The 20,537-nt window shown below is 56.9% G+C and overlaps 10 protein-coding genes across 10 annotated transcripts; 5 read left to right on the forward strand and 5 right to left on the reverse strand.

Annotated features, from left to right (window-relative positions):
- Positions 1–504: 504 nt before the first annotated feature.
- On the forward strand, positions 505–784 carry HETIRDRAFT_165917 (uncharacterized protein; the record flags this gene model as incomplete). The annotated part of the gene is made up of 3 exons (XM_009546143.1): positions 505–564; positions 620–687; positions 748–784. 3 exons carry the CDS (start codon positions 505–507, stop codon positions 782–784), a joined length of 165 nt encoding a protein of 54 aa, XP_009544438.1.
- Positions 785–787: 3 nt separating this feature from the next.
- HETIRDRAFT_109309 (uncharacterized protein) lies at positions 788–1,202 on the forward strand (the record flags this gene model as incomplete). Its single annotated transcript, XM_009546144.1, has 2 exons — positions 788–889; positions 951–1,202. 2 exons carry the CDS (start codon positions 788–790, stop codon positions 1,200–1,202), a joined length of 354 nt encoding a protein of 117 aa, XP_009544439.1.
- Positions 1,203–2,006: 804 nt separating this feature from the next.
- Positions 2,007–9,383, forward strand: HETIRDRAFT_426008 (uncharacterized protein; the record flags this gene model as incomplete). The annotated part of the gene is made up of 22 exons (XM_009546145.1): positions 2,007–2,117; positions 2,149–2,208; positions 2,678–2,789; positions 2,899–2,987; positions 3,014–3,158; positions 3,179–3,208; positions 3,477–3,699; positions 3,728–3,865; positions 3,969–4,224; positions 4,349–5,700; positions 5,750–6,079; positions 6,150–6,333; positions 6,527–6,920; positions 6,963–7,065; positions 7,145–7,415; positions 7,437–7,513; positions 7,607–7,784; positions 7,860–8,155; positions 8,311–8,386; positions 8,529–8,852; positions 8,936–9,085; positions 9,273–9,383. The coding sequence occupies 22 exons, from the start codon at positions 2,007–2,009 to the stop codon at positions 9,381–9,383; spliced, it is 5,010 nt and encodes a 1,669-aa protein (XP_009544440.1).
- A 516-nt stretch (positions 9,384–9,899) lies between these two features.
- On the reverse strand, positions 9,900–10,983 carry HETIRDRAFT_313548 (uncharacterized protein; the record flags this gene model as incomplete). The annotated part of the gene is made up of 3 exons (XM_009546146.1): positions 9,900–10,683; positions 10,802–10,835; positions 10,914–10,983. 3 exons carry the CDS (start codon positions 10,981–10,983, stop codon positions 9,900–9,902), a joined length of 888 nt encoding a protein of 295 aa, XP_009544441.1.
- Positions 10,984–11,545: 562 nt separating this feature from the next.
- HETIRDRAFT_311978 (uncharacterized protein) lies at positions 11,546–11,824 on the reverse strand (the record flags this gene model as incomplete). Its single annotated transcript, XM_009546147.1, has 2 exons — positions 11,546–11,663; positions 11,721–11,824. 2 exons carry the CDS (start codon positions 11,822–11,824, stop codon positions 11,546–11,548), a joined length of 222 nt encoding a protein of 73 aa, XP_009544442.1.
- Positions 11,825–12,976: 1,152 nt separating this feature from the next.
- On the reverse strand, positions 12,977–13,895 carry HETIRDRAFT_473537 (uncharacterized protein). Its single transcript, XM_009546148.1, has 2 exons — positions 13,420–13,895; positions 12,977–13,182 (listed from the first exon to the last, which is right to left on the reverse strand). Exon 1 carries the CDS (start codon positions 13,710–13,712, stop codon positions 13,428–13,430), a length of 285 nt encoding a protein of 94 aa, XP_009544443.1. The 5' UTR covers positions 13,713–13,895; the 3' UTR covers positions 12,977–13,182; positions 13,420–13,427.
- On the forward strand, positions 13,432–14,207 carry HETIRDRAFT_433459 (uncharacterized protein). The gene has a single exon (XM_009546149.1). The coding sequence runs from the start codon at positions 13,900–13,902 to the stop codon at positions 14,149–14,151; it is 252 nt and encodes an 83-aa protein (XP_009544444.1). The 5' UTR covers positions 13,432–13,899; the 3' UTR covers positions 14,152–14,207.
- Positions 14,208–17,302: 3,095 nt separating this feature from the next.
- HETIRDRAFT_171298 (uncharacterized protein) lies at positions 17,303–17,464 on the forward strand (the record flags this gene model as incomplete). The annotated part of the gene is made up of 1 exon (XM_009546150.1): positions 17,303–17,464. One exon carries the CDS (start codon positions 17,303–17,305, stop codon positions 17,462–17,464), a length of 162 nt encoding a protein of 53 aa, XP_009544445.1.
- On the reverse strand, positions 17,355–18,686 carry HETIRDRAFT_439360 (uncharacterized protein). The gene is made up of 2 exons (XM_009546151.1): positions 17,903–18,686; positions 17,355–17,665 (listed from the first exon to the last, which is right to left on the reverse strand). Exon 1 carries the CDS (start codon positions 18,610–18,612, stop codon positions 17,938–17,940), a length of 675 nt encoding a protein of 224 aa, XP_009544446.1. The 5' UTR covers positions 18,613–18,686; the 3' UTR covers positions 17,355–17,665; positions 17,903–17,937.
- A 289-nt stretch (positions 18,687–18,975) lies between these two features.
- HETIRDRAFT_382469 (uncharacterized protein) lies at positions 18,976–19,429 on the reverse strand (the record flags this gene model as incomplete). The annotated part of the gene is made up of 1 exon (XM_009546152.1): positions 18,976–19,429. A coding segment is annotated over exon 1 (429 nt), but the record flags the coding sequence as incomplete, so codon positions are not given.
- Positions 19,430–20,537: the final 1,108 nt, after the last annotated feature.

Raw genomic sequence — 20,537 nt, forward strand, 5'->3', positions numbered from 1 at the left:
GCTCCCGAGACGTGGGTAAAGTTCCTTGGCATTCTTGCTTTGTCCCAAATGACTCCAGCAATCGAAAAATCTGCAACGCACCGACTTGAAAGTTCAGGGGTGGATCTCATACAACGCACTTCACACGGATCTATCTGATCACTTAGACACGTCCTCATCTCACGCTTGGGTATCAGGCTGAATTCGCTTGGTGCACACGGTGCCGTGAGCTGTGCTCATTGCGTAATGAACATAGGGCGCCGCCTTCGAACAATGGCGGGGCCATGCTCCTAGTTCCGAGGGCAAACCTACGAGGCGACACAATACGGCATCAAAAAACAAGGCATGGTACTCATACCGTGGAACCATGCGAGAAGGTAATTAGCGCTCACCGTGAAGGGGGTATATCTAGAGGGCCCAACGAGCGGAGGGGCGTAACAGTCATTGCCCCTTCGAGCCTCACTAGTTCTCCCTCACCGACCACCAGTCAACGTACAGACTTCTTGACACTTCCACGAACGCGACATGCCGGCATGTCGCGTTACCCACCCGGCTGGCCTTCCTGGACACAGGAAGAATTGTCAAGTGCGTATATGTCCTTCGTGGCCCGGTAATCCACAAAAACAAAACTGGCACACAGCTCCCGGTGCGGGACCTTCAGGATCCCAATTTCACGAAGATGAGCGAGAGCTCAACATTGATACAGCGGTAAGTTGCCTTCCGTTCTGATATATTAACAGCACCACTCACAAGCCTCTCCACTATCAGGGCACGTACGGAGCGCGCAGCCACTTATGTCCCATAAAACATGCCTGGGCACACCCAGTCCTCTAACGCGCGCGTGCGCTTCAGGTCGTACGTCGCAGCCTCGTATTTCCCCGCCGTGGTCGCCCACCCCGCCCCATCCTTTGTCGCCTCCCCCCTTCCCCTTCCCCTTCCCCTTCCCCATCCCCTTTGATCTTCCTACCTAGGCATCCACTTTGACGCGGGTACCGGCCCCTCATCGCCGGGTAACACATGCGCCTGCACCGACGGCCATGCCTGTCCCTGACGTACCAACAGGGCCGCTCAGCGCCGCCCCAGAGGAGTTCCCGTCTACTGCCGCCCCCATCACACAACCTGCCCCCACCACTCCCGTCGCCCCCGCTCCCGATGCGAACCCCACCACTGACACCATTTCGATGGCGCGCGTCATATCGACCGATGCCCAACGATCGACGTAATCGGTGCTCGAAGACACCGTGAGGCCCTACACGGGTCCTTAGTTGGTCATGGCGCGAACGATCACCGCGGCGTGCCTAGACCCGCGGTGGGACTGATCGGTCTTGCGGCGGAAGACGAGGAAGCGAAGGGTGGACGCGGAGGAGGCGCCGTCGCTGAAGAGGGCAAGGATGGGGGAAGGGCTGTGAGAGGCGACTATCGGGGCGAGCGCGGTGGGGGGCACGAGGGAGGGCGAAAGGAAGGAAGGCAAGATAATGGAGATGGAGATCGGGACTGGAGCGGGGAGCGAGGGGAGCGAGGGGACTTGGCCCTTAGAGAGCGGGTTCAGGCGCACTGCGCCCAAGCCTGCCCCGGGACCAGTCGAGGCAGCTGGAGGGCTGCACCCAATGTCTGTGGTTGTACCACAGGTAGACGGTAACGCCCTTACCGAGAACAAAAACACATCAACAACGTCCACCCACAGGGTGGACAACCCCGCAGGTGAGTTCGCCATCGAGCCTGTGCCAGTGCCTAGCAGAGGGCCTTTGACATTGCCATCCGCGGACCACCAGGAAGAGGCCAGCGAGCCTATCGAGGACGACGAGGACGACGGGGGCCAACTCCGGCTCGGAGACGAGACACCCTGAGCCAGCGTGAGGCCGCCGTCGTGATCGACGAGAACATCTACAGCAGGGACATAACGCGTTGCATACCGTGCAACAAAGTGCTTTTCCATAAGTACGACCGCAGGCGACACGTTGTCACCATCCACTACCTCGGCAAGTTCCCATGCGACTAGTGCGATATGTACTTTTACGCGCCCCACGATGGGATCACTCGGCACAAGACGGAGAACTGCCCGGACAAAGACTTCGAGGACCGGCACACGAACCCATGGAGGTGATCCACGGCCTGGGCTAACGGACTTTGCCGTAGTGGTAGGCGGAGGAGGAGCATGGCGGGATCGAGGAGGAGGAGGAGGAGGAGGAGGAGGAGGAGGAGGAGGAGGAGGAGGAGGTCAAGCTGAAGGTACGCACCGTCGTCTCTGGCCTGCTCAGAGATATCGTTCCGCGGCCCGTTATCGCACGATGTTCCTTGCGTCGTCGCCGTCCATGAGAGCAGGGGTCGTGGTTATGTAATGCAGTATCAAACTGTTCTTTGTTCGGCGCGCACCTGCTCTGAAGTCATCGTCATAGCCTCAGGGAACATTGCACTCGCATGTTCCCCCTTTTCCTCGATATTTTCGCGACCGGAACTCGCGTAACCTCTCCCATATCTATAAAGTTCTATCTATTCTCTACAGCCGAAATCCCAACAATTTAATGATGAATTAAAACATCCTCTATATACTCAACACTGAAGGCAGTTTCTCTGTTGATTGACTTAGTGCCTGGGTGACCTTGTGCGGCTGCTATCTGCGAGATCCCATGTTGGTGTCTGGCATTCGGCGGTCCCCTCAAGCTTTATAAGTACATAAGTGCCGCGCACTGTCGCGCAGGACGGCGGACGCACCGTTCAGCTCCACCGTCGAAAGGAAACATTCTTCAACCTCACCCATAGCTTTCGCGAAGGAAATCCGCACGTCGGTGTCATGCAGTGTGCACTATACTGTGTGTGTGTGTGTGATCGTATATTAACGTCTAGTAACGGTGCACCATATGTCTAGACAAGTAGCCATATGTACTCTACTAAAATGTGAAATAAATATGTATTGTGTAGGTCTGTGCTCTGCATTAGCCCTCAAGGGGAACGTGGCTACCTCGAGGAGGTTGGGTCGCATGGCGAAGATTAAAAGGAATTATAGTAAGGTATAGTACTGATCTGAACGTTCTAGTGGTGGGTGCTGTGTCTAGCCATCTGTGGAGCGTGTCCGCCATCTGCCTCTTCTCAGTGGTCTGAGTTCTCATGCATCGCGACAATCCTCTGTGCTCTCCTCCGCCGTGTGTTCTGGTCGTGCTGGTCTGCGCTCGGCGCACGCGGTTCGTGTCTCGGCCTCTAGGTTCGCCCAGCTCCGTCTCCGCAGTCTTTGGTAGGTTCAGATCACCGAAGGTCTTTTTGAAGCGCTGGGTTTTGTGTATGAACTCTAATAAGTGTTTGAACATGGAGGGATTGGATAGTAGCTCCGCTAGGTTTCGGCTGGATCTCCCTACCGCTTGCTCAAGGCGGCGTCGACTGTCTGCATAGCATTAGCATTCGAAGAGAAAGTGCGCCACTGTCTCATCGCGCTGCCCACACGCGGGACAGGTGGGGCTCTCGAACTCGTCTGGTCGTATACGGTGTGTGCACTATACTAATAGTGCTCTTCTGCGCCGACCGACGACGGACGCGCTCATTCGACGACGCAACGTCCCGCCCCGCCCCCGGCTCCGCGACAGACCTGAACAGCGTCGATCGTGGAGCGTCGGACGGAGGAGCAGAGGATCCGCAAGTGTCTGCAGTGTACACTGCCAGATGCCTAACGCACCGAGCGACGGGCATCCGGCGTGCTCGCTCTTCGACTCAGGTAGATTCCTTAGCCAGGTGCGCGCCAAAGCCGCGAATCACGCAGGGTCGCAGACGCAGAGACGGGGGGAAAGAATTGGGCGGAAGAGAAGGAAACGAAAAAGATACCGAAAAAAAGGAAGAAGAAAAGACGAGCGAAGACGGAAGACGAGGGACACAAGGAAGAAAAAAAAGCAAGAACAGGGTAAAGAAGCCGCTGCGAACCAGGTGGTCTGGGGCCGAGAATACGCTACACACACACACACACCACGACTGCCTACACGCTACTTACACACAACACATGGCAGACGGATACACACTCCACGCTCCCTCGCCCGCGCCCGCACGAGCACAGCCACCCCACCCCACCGCGCGCCTTCACTCGCTCCCCTCCCCATCAAGCCGCACGACCTCCAAATACCCTTCCGGCACAAGCGCATGCCCCCCGCCCTCCGCACGCGCGCGCTCCACCACCGCCCACCCAACCCCGCCCCCGCGCCCGACGACGCGCACGAGCTGGTCCTCCGCAAGCGCCATCTCCGCCGTGCCCTCCGGCTCGAACGCGTACAGCGCGCGATACGTCCCTGGCAGTAGCGGTCGCTCCACGCCCCCGTCCTCCCCATCTGCATCCCCCCCGTCCCCGTCGGCATACTCCCCGTCGTCCTCAATATCGTACGCGTCGAAATAGTCCGCCTCGTCGTCCGACGCCGCCCCCGACGCGGGCCCGGATCCAGACCCGGACCCGGACCCCGAGGGGAACGCGAAGCTCGCGTACGGGTCCGCAATCTCGCGCTCGGGCGACGCGACGTCAAAGTTGCGCGCGAAATCTACCGGGCTCGGGCCTCCTCCTCCTGCGCTACTCGCACCAGCTGGCCCGTCCACCGCGCGCCCCGCCCACCCGAGCGAGAGCCCGCCCCACCTGAACCCTCCCCACGCCCCACCGCCGCCACCGCCGCCACTACCACCGCCGCCGGTGCTGCTGCCGGGCGCGTTCGTGCTGTCGTCCTCGACGGACGAACACGACGAGCGAGAGGACGCGGACCACGTCGACGCGGGGCGGTTGAGGCGGCGCGTCGCGCGCGGGGCGTCGGTGCCCTGCCCGCGGTGCCGCGCGTCCGCCGAGGGGAACGCAAAGTCGCGGATCTTGACGAGCAGCGAGCGCCGCCCTGTCGCCGCAGCCGCGGGTTCCGGGGCGGGCACTGCCTGTGCGGCAGCCGAGGTTGGGGACGCGGTCGGCGTGGTGAGCGTGGAGAGCGCCGAGGCGGCGGGGGGCGTCGGCGTGAGCGGGTCGAGTGAAGTGTCGTCGGGCGCCGCGGCGGCGTCCAGGTCGATGGAGGGGGCCGTGGAGGGCGCGAGGGAGGACGCGGTGGAGAAGCGGTGCGCGGCGGTGGACGGGGGGCGGGAGGAGCGGGTGGAGGCCGCAGCGGACGCGCGGCGGCTGACGGCGGGCGAGGGCGGGGCGGGGCGGTTGGAAGTGAGAGAATCGCGGTGGGTGTGGGAGAGGTGCGAGGGCGTGGGGGGCGAGGCGGCCGTGAGCATTGTCGTTGTATGTGTGGGCGTCATGGGCGCCGGGACGGGCAGTGGGGGGGTCATGGTCGTGGTCATGGTCGTGGTTGTGGTTGCTGGGGAGGTTGCGCCCGTCGGAGTGGTGGGCGTCAGTGCGCTGTTTGGAGATGCGGTGTTGCCGTTGATGTTCGTGACCACGCTGTGGGTCTGTGTGGGCGTCGACTGCGTGGGAGAGGGCTTGCCATTCGACCGCTGCGGGTGCTGTTGCGACATAGCTGCTATGGATGCCGTCGCTGCGGACGACGCGTCTGGGGGGACGAGCGTGTCCTTCAGGGTCTTCCGAGGCGGAAGCTTGACTGCAAACTCGTGGGAGCCAGGAACAGGAGGGGGGAGGAAGGAGGAGGAGGGCGAGGGAAAGGGCGAGGAGGACGGGCGGGCGTCGACCTGGACGGAGAGCGAGGGGCTGTCTGCGCGTGTGCAGTCTAAATCAGGCGCGGGCGCTGATGCCGGAGTCGACAGACGCTTACCTTTTGCGTGCGTGGCCATTCTCAGCTTCAGTCCTGCGAACGAACGAAAGAACAAGATTTAAAACGTGTTGGCCAGCTGGCGACAGCCGTCTATCGCGTGGTGCAGCCTTTTATTATTATATCCTCGCTCGGTGCGCGCGGATGGTCGTGGTATACCGTTGGGACGAGATGGTGCCCCGCGCCGTCGTCGCTGTCGTCGTCGTGGGCGTGCGGATGCTAGAGGTGTGCGTGGGCGTGGGCGTGGGCGTTGACGACGGCGACGAGAAATTGCGGGTATGCCGACTCGCGGCGATCGGCAACTGCGGCGCTGCCCGGCCCTGCGCCACTCGTTGCCACCCACGGCTCCGTCCACCAACGTCATTCCGCTTGACCATCGCTATATCCTCGTAAATACCATCCTCGGCGGCCGTGACCGTAACCATCGTCGGAAGCACGCGAACGAAAACGCCGCTCAAGACTCAAGCCTGCTCGGTTCACAGGTCGTTCTGCGTTCAAGCTTCACGTCAAACACGCGTATAATATGTACCTTCCTTCTGGACGTCAAATCATCCATGTCTCAACCTCTGTGCCATCTGCGGATTCGCTGTTCAAGACCGTCTCCGTCCCGGCCGTCGCTTCTGCCCAGTCCGGCATTTCATGTGTAAATTCCAGGCGCTAACCACTCGCTAACCCTCCTTTTTTCCCATTTGCTCGCTCGTATGCCCCTTCTCGCCCTTGCGACCTCTATATCAAGGTTTGTGGTACCTGTCTTCAATCCGTGGACGGCGATCATGGGCCAAACAAACTACTCAAGCCGCGCTCGTCCACCCACGCGACTTGCGCGATGTTTGCAGATACTCTTCTACCGCACTCATACGCGACTGCCTCTTCGCCTAGCTGCTCCGCTTCCGTTAGGTGCGATACGAGACAGCAATCATTGTGGTGGACATTCGAGGATGGCCTGCGCAGAGGCCACTTATGATTCTGGCCGTGTCTCACACGGCGCAACAGAATGGGTCACCATCATTATACTATATTGTCGTATGGTCCACGTTGCAGCGTCGTCTCGAGCCGTAGCCAGTGCACCCCGCGCTCGAAATCTCAAGGCTCGCCAGCTCTGCCCTGTGCATCCGCAGATGCCGAAGGCCCTCTGCCTATATTATGGGTCCGGCTCTCCAGCTCTATTTGCGCGAGAACGGAGCCTCTACGCTGCGCTGCTGAGTAGCGGGATGCCGCCTGTCGGCGCGCGTTGTTGACTGCGCGCACGTGTGCCGAAATCGACGCGGCTAGGCTGCCAGGTCCCGCACTCCCCACAGGTTTGGCTAGCCCCTTGCGTCTTCTGGTTTCTCGTTGATGTGCATGGCGCCGCCGATGGATTCAGCATCGCCACTGAGTCTGTTCGCTCGCCAACGCCTCTGACGAGCAGAGCGACCAACGAGGGGCGCTCGCTTCTTCTCTTTTTGCGTCCATAGGTGCGCCGACGGCCGGACGAACTCTGCGGCTGCGATAGAGGCGCTCGCTCGCTCTCGCGCGGCGGTGACGGCGACGGCCTCAAATCAGGGCGCGGGAAAACATGGGCCGAGAGCATCTGACGTCGTTCTGCGTAGGAGTGCGGTGCCGCCGCAAGCGGCGCCCACCGAGCGCAGGCTTACCTCTGGCCAATGCGCTGACCGAAGCGTGTTCTGGAAAGGAGGAGCGGCGCCCAACAATGCGACATATGGCTTGGTTTTGTTCAGTGCACTTGTTCGTTGAGAAGGTTCACAGGAGGAATTACAAATGCAACTGTGTGAAAAGTGGACGCAGGTCCGCGAGGAGCGATTTCGGGGTATCGCGCAAAGGGGGTACGCGTGTGCGAGGGTCCTTCGTTCACGCCGAAGCGTCGAAGCCGAGCTAGGGTGAATCACGGCTGCCTCGCTCACAGCGTTCCGGTCTAGGTCCGAGGTTAGCGACGACCCAAGCACAGTTGTGCAGGAGCCCTGCGACAACCCGGTATTCGCAGCTTCTTCTAGAACATTCCCCTTCCAAATCGATCCGCACGAGGGGGTGAAGGCGAGCTGTGCGGAGGCGTGTAATCGATGGCGACAACCCGGGAGTGGCGTGGGGCATGGATGCGTAGGCGCAGGTAGAAAACAAAAGGGATGAGGGCGAAGACGAGGGTGAGTGAGAGATAATGGTGCGTACCTCCAGCTTCAGCTCGCCATCGTCGACGATACTCCCGATCCTCTACCTTCCTCCGCCTCTATCGCCACGGAGAGGTCCGGTCAGCCAAGCCATGAACCACCCCCATGGGTTGGCGTGCCGATCCTCAAAGTCTATGGCCGGGCAGTTCCCCTTCTTGTACCTAGTGATCCCATCGCCGCGCACGTAGAAGAAGATGTCGCACCAGTCGCAGGGGAGCTTGCCGAGGTAGTTGATGGTGACTATGTGTCGTCTTCGGTAGCACGTGCTCACGAATGGCTTGTTGGTGCACGGGAGGCAGCGCGGTGGGTTCCCGCCGTAGATGCTCTCGTCGATCACGATGGTGGCTTCGATCTGTTTGAAGCCCGTCTCCTCTCTGAGCCTGAGCACTGCCTGAGCTAGTCCTCGTCGTGATCATCGTCCTCGTGAGGCGCGCCGGCCTCTTCCTGGTCGTCCACAGATGGCGATGTCGAAGGCCCTCCGCTTGGCAGCAGTACAAGCTCGATGGCGAACTTACCTGCGGGGTTGTCCACCTTGTGGGTGGACGTTGTTGATCTATTGTTGTGTTGTGTGAGGGCGTTACTGTCGACCTGTGGTACGACCACACGTATCGGGCGCAGCCCAGCTGCCTCGACCGTCTAACCCTCGCTGCCTCGTCTCCCTCCGCACGACCGATAGGTATTACCGCAGGTCGAGGCGCGCGTGAGCGCCGGACGTAGGCATCGGTGCGGGCGTACGAAGGGGCTGGCGATGGGGGGCACAGGCAGGCAGCGCAATGGGAACGAGGGTGGGAAACAGGAATGGGAACAGGGGAGCGACGAAGGAGGGGGCGATGTACGCAGACACGACGGGGAACTGCGAGCCCGCCTCGCGCGAGCTGATGCGCATGTGCGCGGCAGAGGGCTGGGTGTACCCAGTCATGTTTTTTTGGGACCTGAAGTTCCCTTCAACTACGCGCGACATGCGCGTCCTGACAGGCCTGGCCGTGCAGAGGAGCGGCTCGTGAGTGTCTTCATCGACATATCAGTAAAAAGGAAACTCGCCCGCGAAACAACGTGAGCTCTTGCTCATCGTTGTTAGCTCAGGACCCTGAGGCCCCGCACCAGGAGCTGTGCACAAATCTCGTTGCTACGTCATTTAGTTCCCAGGAATATGCATGCACTCGATACCTCTTTCTAAGTCTAGTATGGCCAATTCAGTGGGTATCGCGACATGCTGGCTTGTCGCGCTCTCGGGTGTGTAGAGCGGTGTGTACGTTGGCCGATGATTGGTGAGGGAGAGCTGGTGAGCCTCGAAGGGGCGATGCCAGGCCCCTCCCCTCGTCAGGCCATCTAGACATGCTGCCCTCACAACGAGCGCTAGTCGGCTTCTCGTGCGATTCTACGGCGCGGTTATCGTGCCTTGTTTTCCATTGCCGTACAGTCGTGTTCCGTCGGCTCATGGGTTTGGCTTCGGAGCCAGGAGCAGGGCTTTGCCATCGTTCGAGGGCAGGAACCTGCGGGTCGTTGTTTAGCACACACTGAGCACACCTAACCGCGCCGTGTGCGCAAAAGGAATTCAGCTTTATGCTCGCACTTAAAGACCAGAACGTGTTCAGGGGATCAGATGCTTTCGCGTTTCTAAAGTGGTATGTGATCATTCCTCATATGCACTCTCAAAGTGTTCAGAGGGTGCAGGACTTCTGTTGGCGAGGGCGAGTCGTTCGGGAGAAAGCAAGGACAACGACACGCCGCAGGGGCCCGCCTACAATATCGTTGAGGGCTCAACTGTAGCTTTCCATTTGCTGCAGCCGCTAATGGGTGTTCGTCCAGCCATCCCTGAAGAACGGAGAGAATAGAGCAATTAATTGACCTTTGTCTCAAATCTACATCACGCAGATTCTCGATATCAAACACGAGGCGTGGTGACATGGAACGGTGAAGCAGACGAAGGACATTCAGCATTACATCCGTTCAGAGACTCGGAAAAACGATCCAAGGCAGTGTTCATCTCCATCTAAACGCAGGTCAAATGACTGGTCGGAAAGAAGTACTCAGGACCATGTATAAATCAAGGAGCTTTACAAGGAAAACGCAACGCACCAAAATCCCAATCGTGCATCCATGCAGTGGAATCGTATTGAGTGTGCAACTCTGCGTCACCTAACCACTTTGAGCTACGATACTGTATCTCCAGAGTATCGACATTGTCGCGGACCCTACCGTAGCGTGGCAAGATCTTTTTGTGTCGGTCCCGCAGTATATGATTCGCTTCGAGACCCGGCACCTGGATAATATCAAGATAGACAGCCTTCAGCCGCTGCCCATTTTCCGCTCGGTGAATAACCTTCTCTTCAAGATTATGAATAAACTCATCGTCATCGAGCCCTTTCATATCGTCTTTATAATAGATGGGGAATAGGATTCGAATAGTCTCCAAAGACTGGGTAGCAACACCCTGAAATAGTGGCAGAAGACATTGCCGATGATCCCAATAGTCGAACGAATAGACGTCGACCGAGGGCAGGACTTGGAAGATGGGTACCAGGTCTAGATCTGGATATACCTCTCGGCCGAGGAAAAGATATTTAACATGTGAGGGATTGATTATGGACAAGAACGCTGCAACACTTCTTGGCGCCTCGAGGGCCGATAAATCATCGATTGTATGACAAGCAGTGAGCATGGACTGATCAGCGCGGCCCTCGCTGTACGCTGATAGCAAGATAGAGTACTCGTCGTCATCTTCAACTTTGAGGCTAGAGCTGGGTCGGGTGATTAAGAGGGTGGATTTGTCGCCCAACAATGGCACACCTGATGGGATGGTTGAGAGATTCACCCCACCAGTCAGACATCTTTCAATTTTTATGAAAACAGACACGGTTGATGGAAGGGTCAAACGAGATAAGAGAGACACGACATGGTCCTATGGCGATGGGTAACGATCAGCTGAGAAAGTCGATCGAGACGAACCTCGAGATCGTTGTGGTGCCGTCCTTCACGGAGTCTACCGGGGAGCCAATGATGAAGAACCCAAAGATTCGAGCAGGGAACATGAACGCAATAGATCCAGAAACTGACGCACGTTGATGGCCGGAGGCCGAGCCTCGCACAGAGCGAGATGTGTAAGACCTGTAAATTGAATACTGGTCCATGTTATGGGCCCTCGAAATAAAAAGCGCCTCAAGCTAGGCATCTCAGGCGCAAATAGAGATAATAGATTTATCTCCGGCCATGTCTTGATATTAGCGACGCTGAGACATTCCAAGGCGGGCACGCTGATCGGAGTCCGAGAAAGACTGATGGGCGGAGCCGCATCAACAGTAAGGATGTATCGGCGTAGACGGCGAGAATTCGACTGTAGGACGACCCATGCTGAGTAGTTATAGTCAGAGATTTGTAGCGGGACATCCAGGGTACGCGGAATGAAGTGATCGACGATACTCTGGGGATGTGAAGACCGCAACTTATGCGTCTCAATCACTGCCCATAAGGTGGGTTGTAGGTATATAACATCTCTCCAGAACCTGCAGACGCTCGATAAGGATATAGCATGGCAGATGGAAGCATTTGCCTGTTTGGGAAGCGTTGAGGCTGGGTATTCACAAAGGAAGCCGTCACACGAAATGTCAAGGTGTGGAAAGATCTGTTTGAATATGTTGCCCAAGATCTCAATCGACAGACGTTGTATAGGTTGGCAAAAGTTATTGAGGGTCGCTAAACCGGTGCATACTTCTTGAAGCTATCATAGAAAGGTAGGTCAAAGATGATTCGATCAAAGGAGGTCACGAATTGACATGCCAAATCGATGTGAGGGCTCAATTGACTCCGTATCCTTCGGAAACAGCCAGATTCAACATTGATCAGCAGATGACCAAGTCAAATACCTCACCTCTCTTGTTCCCCCCGGTGATGAAATCTGATTGTCTTCAGCTTTGAAGCTACTGCTTCAGGTAACTGGAGGATGGTAGGATCAGGGTTGAGGCTGGACGGCATCTTGAACAGAACAGAATGAATAGAGGGCTTCAATCGTCAAGCGTAAAGAAGGTGAAAGGGCTATGCACGTGCAGACTGTTCATCCGAGCACGTGCGCGGGGATTGTCTTGATTTCCCTGTTCAAGGGCGCCACAGCGATCGACCACGACCACCCGCTCCTACGCATTTTGTTCAAGCTTCAAAAAGTATTGACGTAGTTGTTCTTTAGGTCATTCAATGACTCACAGCTTGAAAGGACACGACCGTCAACTTTTACAATACCCCCGTTCTGGTCGCTGGCCTCAAGCATCAACCGGTTTCCTAACGTTGCATACGACAAGCCACTGTTTGCATCGTCTTCGCCCGCTCTCCTCACCGTGCGCTACAGCAACTTGAAGAAAATTTTTTGTGCGTATTATCAGACTGATTGGTTTCACCCATGCTTGCAACTTGTAGACTTGATCTGCACATCCCTTCCCTTCTTCGCTCTGCTTCTTCCGGCCAGTCCCTTGTCCCCTCGTACTCGGCACGCCATCTTCTCTATTTTTTCTGTCCCATTCCCACAAGCGCGACACGCGAGCGTAATCATCGCCTTCACCACGGCGCACGCAGGAGCATAGTATGAGCAATCTGAGGAGGGTGTCTCAGGGTGCAACGACCTCAGTGCTCGAAGTGGGTACAAGATCGTTACCCGGGCTGTCTTACCCTTTCAAGGCAGTGATTTCAGACAACGTGCGGGAGGAGTTCCTGGTCTAGATTCCCGTTATTGTTTCCTCAGTTCACCGGCGCGTTCATAACGGGGCATACTGAACGGTACCGGGGCGTTTTTGTCGTGAAAGCCGCTAGTCTGCGAGAGAGTCGCTTGTGCTGAACGTCGCCATATGGGCCCTGAAGGTTGCATAGCATCATGGACTGCGCGCATGCGAAACCGGCAGGCGTACAATGTCGATTGGTGCCACGGAATACCGTAGATCTCTCCTAGATTTTTCGCCCCTAAGCTCAACATGGAAACTTGGGAACGTTGCTGCTGGTGTTCGCTTAATATGAACGGAAGGGCCTCTGACTTCGCCCTTGAGAGAGAGGAGCGCCACGACCGGCTCGATTTTGATCGGTGCACACAGATCAATAAGTCTGTTTGATACCTTCTCCAGATTGCAGCTCGTCGGGAAGATAGAAAAGATAAATACAAATGAAATTTTATAGGAATCGAAAAAATACATAAGCCTTGACGCCAAAAACATGATGAAAGAAGGAGAAATGCAAATGCGAGAAAAAAGTCCTTCATGCCCTAGTAAAGTACGAAGACCTCGACGGATCGCGTGACACAACACACTCACTCCAGTCCACCAAGTTCGAAGCAAGGCCGCGAATAATCATCCCTATTGTGATCATCGTCAGCTTCATCGGCATCTAACACACTCCTGCACCCTCATCGATCCGAAGCAAATGCGAAAGGCAAGAAAACAGCAGAGATGTCGTGAAAGGGAAAGCAAAGGCGAATGTGCGATCGATGATGACAATGCAGATAGTCGTGGGGGTGTAAAAGCATAGGGATGGGCGCAGAATAAAAGAGAAAGGAATGGATGCAAGAGCAGGCAAGAGAAAACGGTGCGTACCTCCAGCTTCAGCTCGCCATCGTCGACGATCCTGCCCTGCCTCTCCTCCGCCTACTGCTACGACAAGGTCCGGTCAGCCAGGCCATGAACCATCTCCTTGGGTTGGTGTGCCGATCTTCGAAGTCCCTGGCTGGACAATTCTCGTCCTTGTGACGAGTGACCCCATCCCGGCGTGCGTAGAAGAAGAGATCGCACCAGTCGCATGGGATCTTGCCGAGGTAGTGGACGGTGACGACATGTCGCCTGCGGTCGTACTTACGGCGGAAGGTCTTGTTGCATGGTACGCAACGCATGATGTCCCCGCCGTAGATGTTCTCGTCGATCACGACAGCGGCCTCGCGCTGGCTCAGGGTGGTCTCGTCTCCGAGCCTGATTTCGTCCCTGTCGTGATCGTCGTCCTCGTGAGGCTTGCTGGCCTCTTCCTGGTCCTCCACGGGTGTCGGCGTTGAAAGCCCTCCGCTAGGCAGCGGTACAGGCTCGATGACGGGCTCGCCTGCGGGGTTGTCCACCCTGTGGGTGGACGTTGTTGATGTTTCACTGTTATGGCTGAGGGCGTTGCCGTCGACCTGTGGAACGACCACAAGTATCGGGCGCAGTCCTCCAACTGCCTCGACCGGCCTCGGGGCAGGCGTGGGCACGATGCGCCTGAGCCCGCCCTCCAAGGACCAAGTCCTCTCAGGCCCCGCTCCGCTCCCAATCTCCATCTCTATGACTTCGCCTTTATCCCCTTGACCCTCCCTCGTGCTCCCCACCGCGCTCGCCCCGACAGTCACCTCTTCTAGCCCTTCCTCCATCCTCGCCCTCTTCTGCAGTGGCGCCTCCTCCGCGTCCATCTCTCGCTTCCTCGCCTCCCGCCGCAAGACCGATGGGTTCCACCGCGGGTCGAGGCGCGCCACAGTGATCGTGCGCGCCATGGCAGCCCAAGGACCCGTGAAGAGCCTCACGGCACCTTCGAGCGCCGAATGCGTCGACCGTTGGGCGTCGGTCGGTATGATGCGCGCCATCGAAATGGCGTCAGGAGCGGTGGCGAGGGCGGGGGCGGGGACAGAGGCGGCATCGGTGGCGGGGGCGACGAGGGTGGCAGGTGCGGTGCGAGATGTGGGGGCCACAGTAGTTGGATGTGCGGCGGGGGTGGCGGGGGATGGGGACTCTTCCAGGGCGGGGCTGATCAGCCCTGTCAGTATCTCACGGACGGGCGTGGGAGTCGGTAAGGGCGCATGCGGTGATAGACGATGAGGGGCCAGTACCGGATTCGAGGTGGACGCCCAGGTAGGAAGGGAGAAGGGGATGGGAGCGGGGAATGGAAAGGGGGGAGTGGCAAAGGATGGGACGGGGTGAGAGAATACGGCGGGGAAATGTAAGCCCGCGTCAGACTGTGTATAGCCAGTCATATTTTTAAGGACATGAAATCCCCTGCGGCTACGCGCGACATGCGCGTCCTGGCAGTAAAGAAGAGCGGCTCGTCGTGAGTGGCACCACAAATGCATTAGAGAGAAAGGACATTTACCCGCGAATCTTCACTGAGCTCTCGCTCAGCGTTGTTGAATCGGGACCCTGAGGGCCCCGCGCCAGGAGCTGTGCACAGATCTTGTCACTGACATTGACAAGCCGTGAGGAACATGTACGCACTGGACAATTCTTCCTGTGTCCAGGAAGGCCAACCGGACCCGTGACGCGACATGCTTGTCGCGTTTGGAGAGGTGTAGAGAGATTTGTACACCGACTGGTGAATGGTGAGGAAGATCTGAGGAGGCTCAGAGGAGAAGTCAATTTCTAGGCCCCTCCGCTCGTCAGGCCACCTAGATATACCCCCCTCACGGTGAGCGCTAATTGACTTCCCGTACGATTCCACGGTGCGTGTACAACGCTTTGTTCTCTGATGCTGCACACTCATATTGTGTCGCCTCGTAGGCTTAGCTTCGGAACCAGGGGCAGGCCTCGCCATTGTTCGAAGCCAGCCTATGGATCATTCTTTATTACGCACTGAGCACAGCATCTCACAACGTTATGTGCGCAATTCAGCCCCATGCCCACACTTGAGGTTGATGACATGTTCAAGTGATCAGATGGGTCCGCATTTCTGGGGTGTGTTGTCTGTTATCGATTCACTTTTGAACTTCTTCTGATGAACAAGGAGGAGTTTACCCACTTCGCGAGAGCCCGCTTACAATATCACTCGGGGTCCGTTTGTTGTGATTCTTTTGATACAGCCAGTCGATCTTCGCCCAGGTATCCTTGAAGACAATATGTCTATTCTGCCCATATCTGACCACTATACGAGGGCATTCTCACATATCCTCTTATCTGAACCCTTGCGTCAATACTGCCTCCGGTCTGGAGTATTGAAATCAAGCCTTGAGGCTGTAGGCGCATCAGGGCGCTTGATTCTAATGATTTGCCATCGTGAACGGCAATATTAGAAATCAACTGCCTTCGAAGTCCCTCTAGCCGCTTCTGAGATCCAGCATATCGCGCTTGTCCCGAATTGCGTACAGGTACACCCGGGCAGGTTTCTTTGCGTCAATTATTATTTGGAGCATTTCTTCTTGTCAAGTTGCGAGGGAGGCTGGAGCCTAACGGTGTTTGAGAGAGGGCAAGCGAGCCGACTACCGCGATGAGCAACAAGAGATCTGATCTATGGCACCCCATTTGGTATATTCGAGTGGCGAGGTCGAATATGGTTCCACTTCTTCGCGAGTTCCATTGGCCGTTGTCGGAGCCACGTGTCGTCGGGTGAAATATCTTGTCACTCGAACGGTGCTGGCTTGGTACTCACATGGCAGCATGTGTCTATTGCATGCTACTTTGTGTTCGCAAATTCCATCTTTTCGTGCTCTCCTCAAAGCTCGAGGATCTCCCTTCCGTGTAACCACGCTACATTCTTGCCCGACTTCGATGTTCTACCTCCTGGTGGCCAAGTCATTAGCTGCCTCGTGCAGTCGTGCAGAGCCTTCGCCGAGCGGGAAGGACTCGCGCGCTTAGTCGGGCATCATTCGTTTGTGAGTTCACGGAGCTGCATGCATCGCTCGCTAGGTCTCGGCTTTCCGGTTCTTGGATCTGGCCGTTGAGAAATTGTTGTGCACACGATCGATAGACGTTGTCCGGTACGGATTAGGGAACGATCTACAGGATAAGTGCATGTGAATGGTTTTGTTTCTTGTCGCCTCTCATATCTCATACAGATTTTTTTTACCCATATGAGAGGAAGTTGTTGACGAGAACCGTGTAGAATCTCTTGTTCTGTGATGCAACTGGACATGGCAGATTTGGAGGGGACAACTTTGACAGAGATAATGGAGTAATTAGTGGTTATATCCTGGTCATTGATATAAGAGGGTATACAAGAGATATAGCGCATATGGGACGGTGAAGCAAACCGCGCCGCTCGATGGCAGTGGGTGTCGGAGGAAAGGTGAAACTGAACCCGCTGCTATGGCGCCGACTCCGGTTTGGTTGCCGACCGTTCAGCCTCCGCTGGTCTCCTCGGCATTCAACCTCCCCATGAAAAAAATGGATATCTGAGCGCTCAAAAGGTGCCATTGTCCCGCCTTTCACCGACTTTGGGATACTCTGACGTAGCTGGAACAATACTATGTCAATGGAAGAATCTGCGACCTCGCAAGCTAACGCGCGCAATTCTTATTTATACTAAATGTCTAGCTCAGAGTGCTCGCATCGATGCATATGTGATAGAAGGTTATGAAGAGTGCTGGATGCGCGCAGCGGCGACGAATCTCACTTGAATCCGTGATCGAGGACATCCTGCGTCGACTCAGCAAAACGGCCGAAGGCAGCTCGGGTTTGACCGAAGCTGTTCATCCGAACTCGCGCGCGTGTAGGATTGTCTCGGTTCTTCGAGTCCCTCCTGAGGGGAAACGACACAATGGAATGCGATTTTTTCAATGCACACAGAAGAACTTTTGTATTCTGGATACAACCTCTAGATTACAGCGTGCCGAGACGACTCAGGCGGGAGAGAAAGGGAATATACACAGAAGTGTCAGATAGATACTCAAGGGCCAAGGCGATCTTGAAAATATCATGAAAAGAGCATCAATGTAGATGGGAGAAAATCAGTCCTTCACAAAATGCTGGGGCCGTGCTGTGGCACAGCGCGAGGACCCTGACGGACCGCGTGACCTACTACATAGTAGCGACTACCAGCACAGACCAGCACACTCACTCTACTCCACCATATCCGAGCGTGTTGACGACGACACAATCAAGGTCGCGAATGAATATACCTATTGAAAATGTCGTCAGCTCCACTCGACACACTCCTGCGCCCTCATCGATCCGAGACCAAAGCAAAATTCAAGAAAATTGCAGGGATGTCGCAAAACGGAAAGCGAAGGCAAGTGCGCGATCGATGATGACGATGCAGAAGTTATGTGGGGGGTGAAAGCATGGGGACAGGAGCAGAATAAAATGGAAGGGAAGGAATGCGAGAGCGGGTAAGAAACCACGGTGCGTACCTCCAGTTTCGCCATTGCCGATGATCCCGCCGCACCTCTACTCCTACCGCCACCCCGAGGGTCCACTCAGCCAGGCCATGAACCATCTCGTTGGGTTGGTGTGTCGATCCTCGAAGTCTCTCGCTGGGCAATTCTCGTCCTTATGACGAGTGACTCCATCGCGGCGTGTGTAGAAGAAGATGCCGCACCAGTCGCAGGGGACCTTCTTGAGGTAGTGGACGGTGACGACGTGCCGCCTGCGCTCGTACTTGCGCGCAAACGACTTGTTGTTGCACGCGAGGCAGCGCAGTGGGTCCCTGCCGTAGATCTTCTCGTCGATAACGACAACGGCCTCGCGCTCACTGAGGCTGGTCTCGTCTCCGAGCTGGTGCTGGCCCTCGTCGTGATCTTCCTCGTCTTGAGGCTCGTCGGCCTCGTCCTCGTCGTCCGCCGGCATCGATGTCGAAGGCCCTCCGCTCGACAGCGGTACAGGCTCGATGACGAACTCACCTGCGGGGTTGTCCACCCTGTGGGTGGACGTTGTTGATGTATGGTTGTTATAGTAGAGGGCGCTGCCATCAACCTGTGGTACGGCCACAAGTCTAGGATGCAGCCCCCCAGCTGCCCCGACCAGCCCCGGGGCAGGCATGGGCGCGATGGGCCTGAACCCGCTCTCCGAGGACCAAGTCCCACCGCTCCCCTCACTCCCCGCACCAGTCCCAATCTCCATCTCCATCATCTCTCCCTCCTCCCCTTCACTCTCCCTCGTGCCCCCCACCGCGTTCGCGTGGACAGTCGCCCCTCCCAGATCTTCCTCCATCCTCGCTCTCTTCGGCGACGGCGCCTCCTCCGCGTCCGCCTCGCGCTTCCTGGTCTCCCTCCGCCAGACGGACGGGTCCCACTGCGGGTCGAGGCGCGCCGCAGCGATTGTGCGCGCCATGACCGCCCAAGGGCCCGTGAAGGGTCTCACGGCGCCTTCGAGCGCCGAGTACGTCGACCTCTGTGCGTCGGTCGGTATGATGCACGCCATCGAAATGGCGTCGGGGGCGGGAGCGGGGGCAGAGACGGCATCGGGGGCGGGGGCGACGAGGGTGATGGGGGCGGTAGAGGAGGCGGGGGCTGCGGTAGTTGGAGGTGCGGCGGGGGTCGCAGGGGACGGGGACTCTTCCAGGGCGGGGCTGACCGGCCCTGTCGGTATCTCAAGGACGGGAGTGGGAGTCGATGAGGGCGCATGCGGTATTCGACGATGAGGGGCCAGTACTGGCGTCGAGGTGGACGCCCAGGTAGGAAGGGAGAAGGGGATGGGAGCGGGGAATGGAAAAGGGTGAGTGGCAAAGGATGGGGCAGGGTGGGCGAATACGGTGGGGAAATGCAAGCCCGTGTCGTGTGACCTGAAGCGCATGCGCGCGTCAGAGGACTGGGTGTAGCCAGTCATACTGCTACGGACATGGAGTCCCCTGCGACTACGCGTGACATGCGCGTCCTGGCAGTAAAGAAGAGCGGCTCGTTGTGAGTGGCACCACCAATGCATTAGAGAGAAAGGACATTTACCTGTGAATCTTCACTGAGCTCTTGCTCAGCGTTGTTGAATCGGGACCCTGAGGGCCCCGCGCCAGGAGCTGTACACAGATCTTGTCACTGACATTGACAAGCCGTGAGGAACATGTACGCACTGGACAATTCTTCCTGTGTCCAGGAAGGCCAACTGGACCCGTGACGCGACATGCTTGTCGCGTTTGTAGAGGTGTGGGGAGGGTTGTACACCGGCTGGTGAATGGGAAGAAAGATTCGAGGAGGCTCCAAGGAGCAGTCAATTGTGAAGCTCCTCCGCTCGTCAGGCCATCTAGATATACCCTCTTCACGGTGAGCGCTAATCGACTTATCGCACGATTCCACGGTGCGCACATCATGTCTTGTTCTCTGATGACGTACAGCAGTTTTCTGCCGCCTCGTAGGTTTGCCTTCGGAACCAGGGGCAGGCCTCGCCATTGTTCGAAGGCGGCGCCCTATGGATCAGTAGTTATTAAGCACTGAGCACTGCCTCTGACAGCGTCGTGCGTGCAAGGCAAGTTCTGCCTCATGTCCACGCTGAGGATAAGGACGTGTTCTATTGATCATATGGGTACGCATTTCTGGGGTGTGTGTGTTATCAACTCCCATGTCACCTTTGAAGTCGGGATGGGGCAGGTCTTCTGATGGCGGGAACAAGTCATCCGGGACAAGGAAAGGACAAGGAGGAATTTACCCATGTCGTGGGAGCCCGCTTACGATGTCGTTTGGAGCCCGTTGGTAGCGATGCGTTCAACACGACCGTCAGTCGGTCTTCGTCTAGCGATCCTCGAAGACCAAATATCTGTTTCGTCCATATCTGACCCGCTTGTTCACATATTATCTTGCCTGAATTCTCGCGCCAATACTCTCTCCGATCTCAAGAATTCGACTTAAGCCTTACTTCTCGAAGCTGTAGGTGCATGAGGGCGCCTGATTTTGGGGATAGTGACATCGCGAAGGGCATCATGGCAAATCACCCGCCTTCGAACTTCGCATCTTCTAGCCGCTTACGACATCAACATGATGCGCGTGTCTTTAATTGTCCACACTGGCAGGTTCTTTCAGGCACGTCTCTCTGCGTCTGTTTGTTCACTTCTTTTTTTTTCATCAGCA

Source organism: Heterobasidion irregulare (assembly GCF_000320585.1).
Source record: "Heterobasidion irregulare TC 32-1 unplaced genomic scaffold scaffold_03, whole genome shotgun sequence".
Taxonomy (NCBI): Eukaryota; Fungi; Basidiomycota; class Agaricomycetes; order Russulales; family Bondarzewiaceae; genus Heterobasidion; species Heterobasidion irregulare.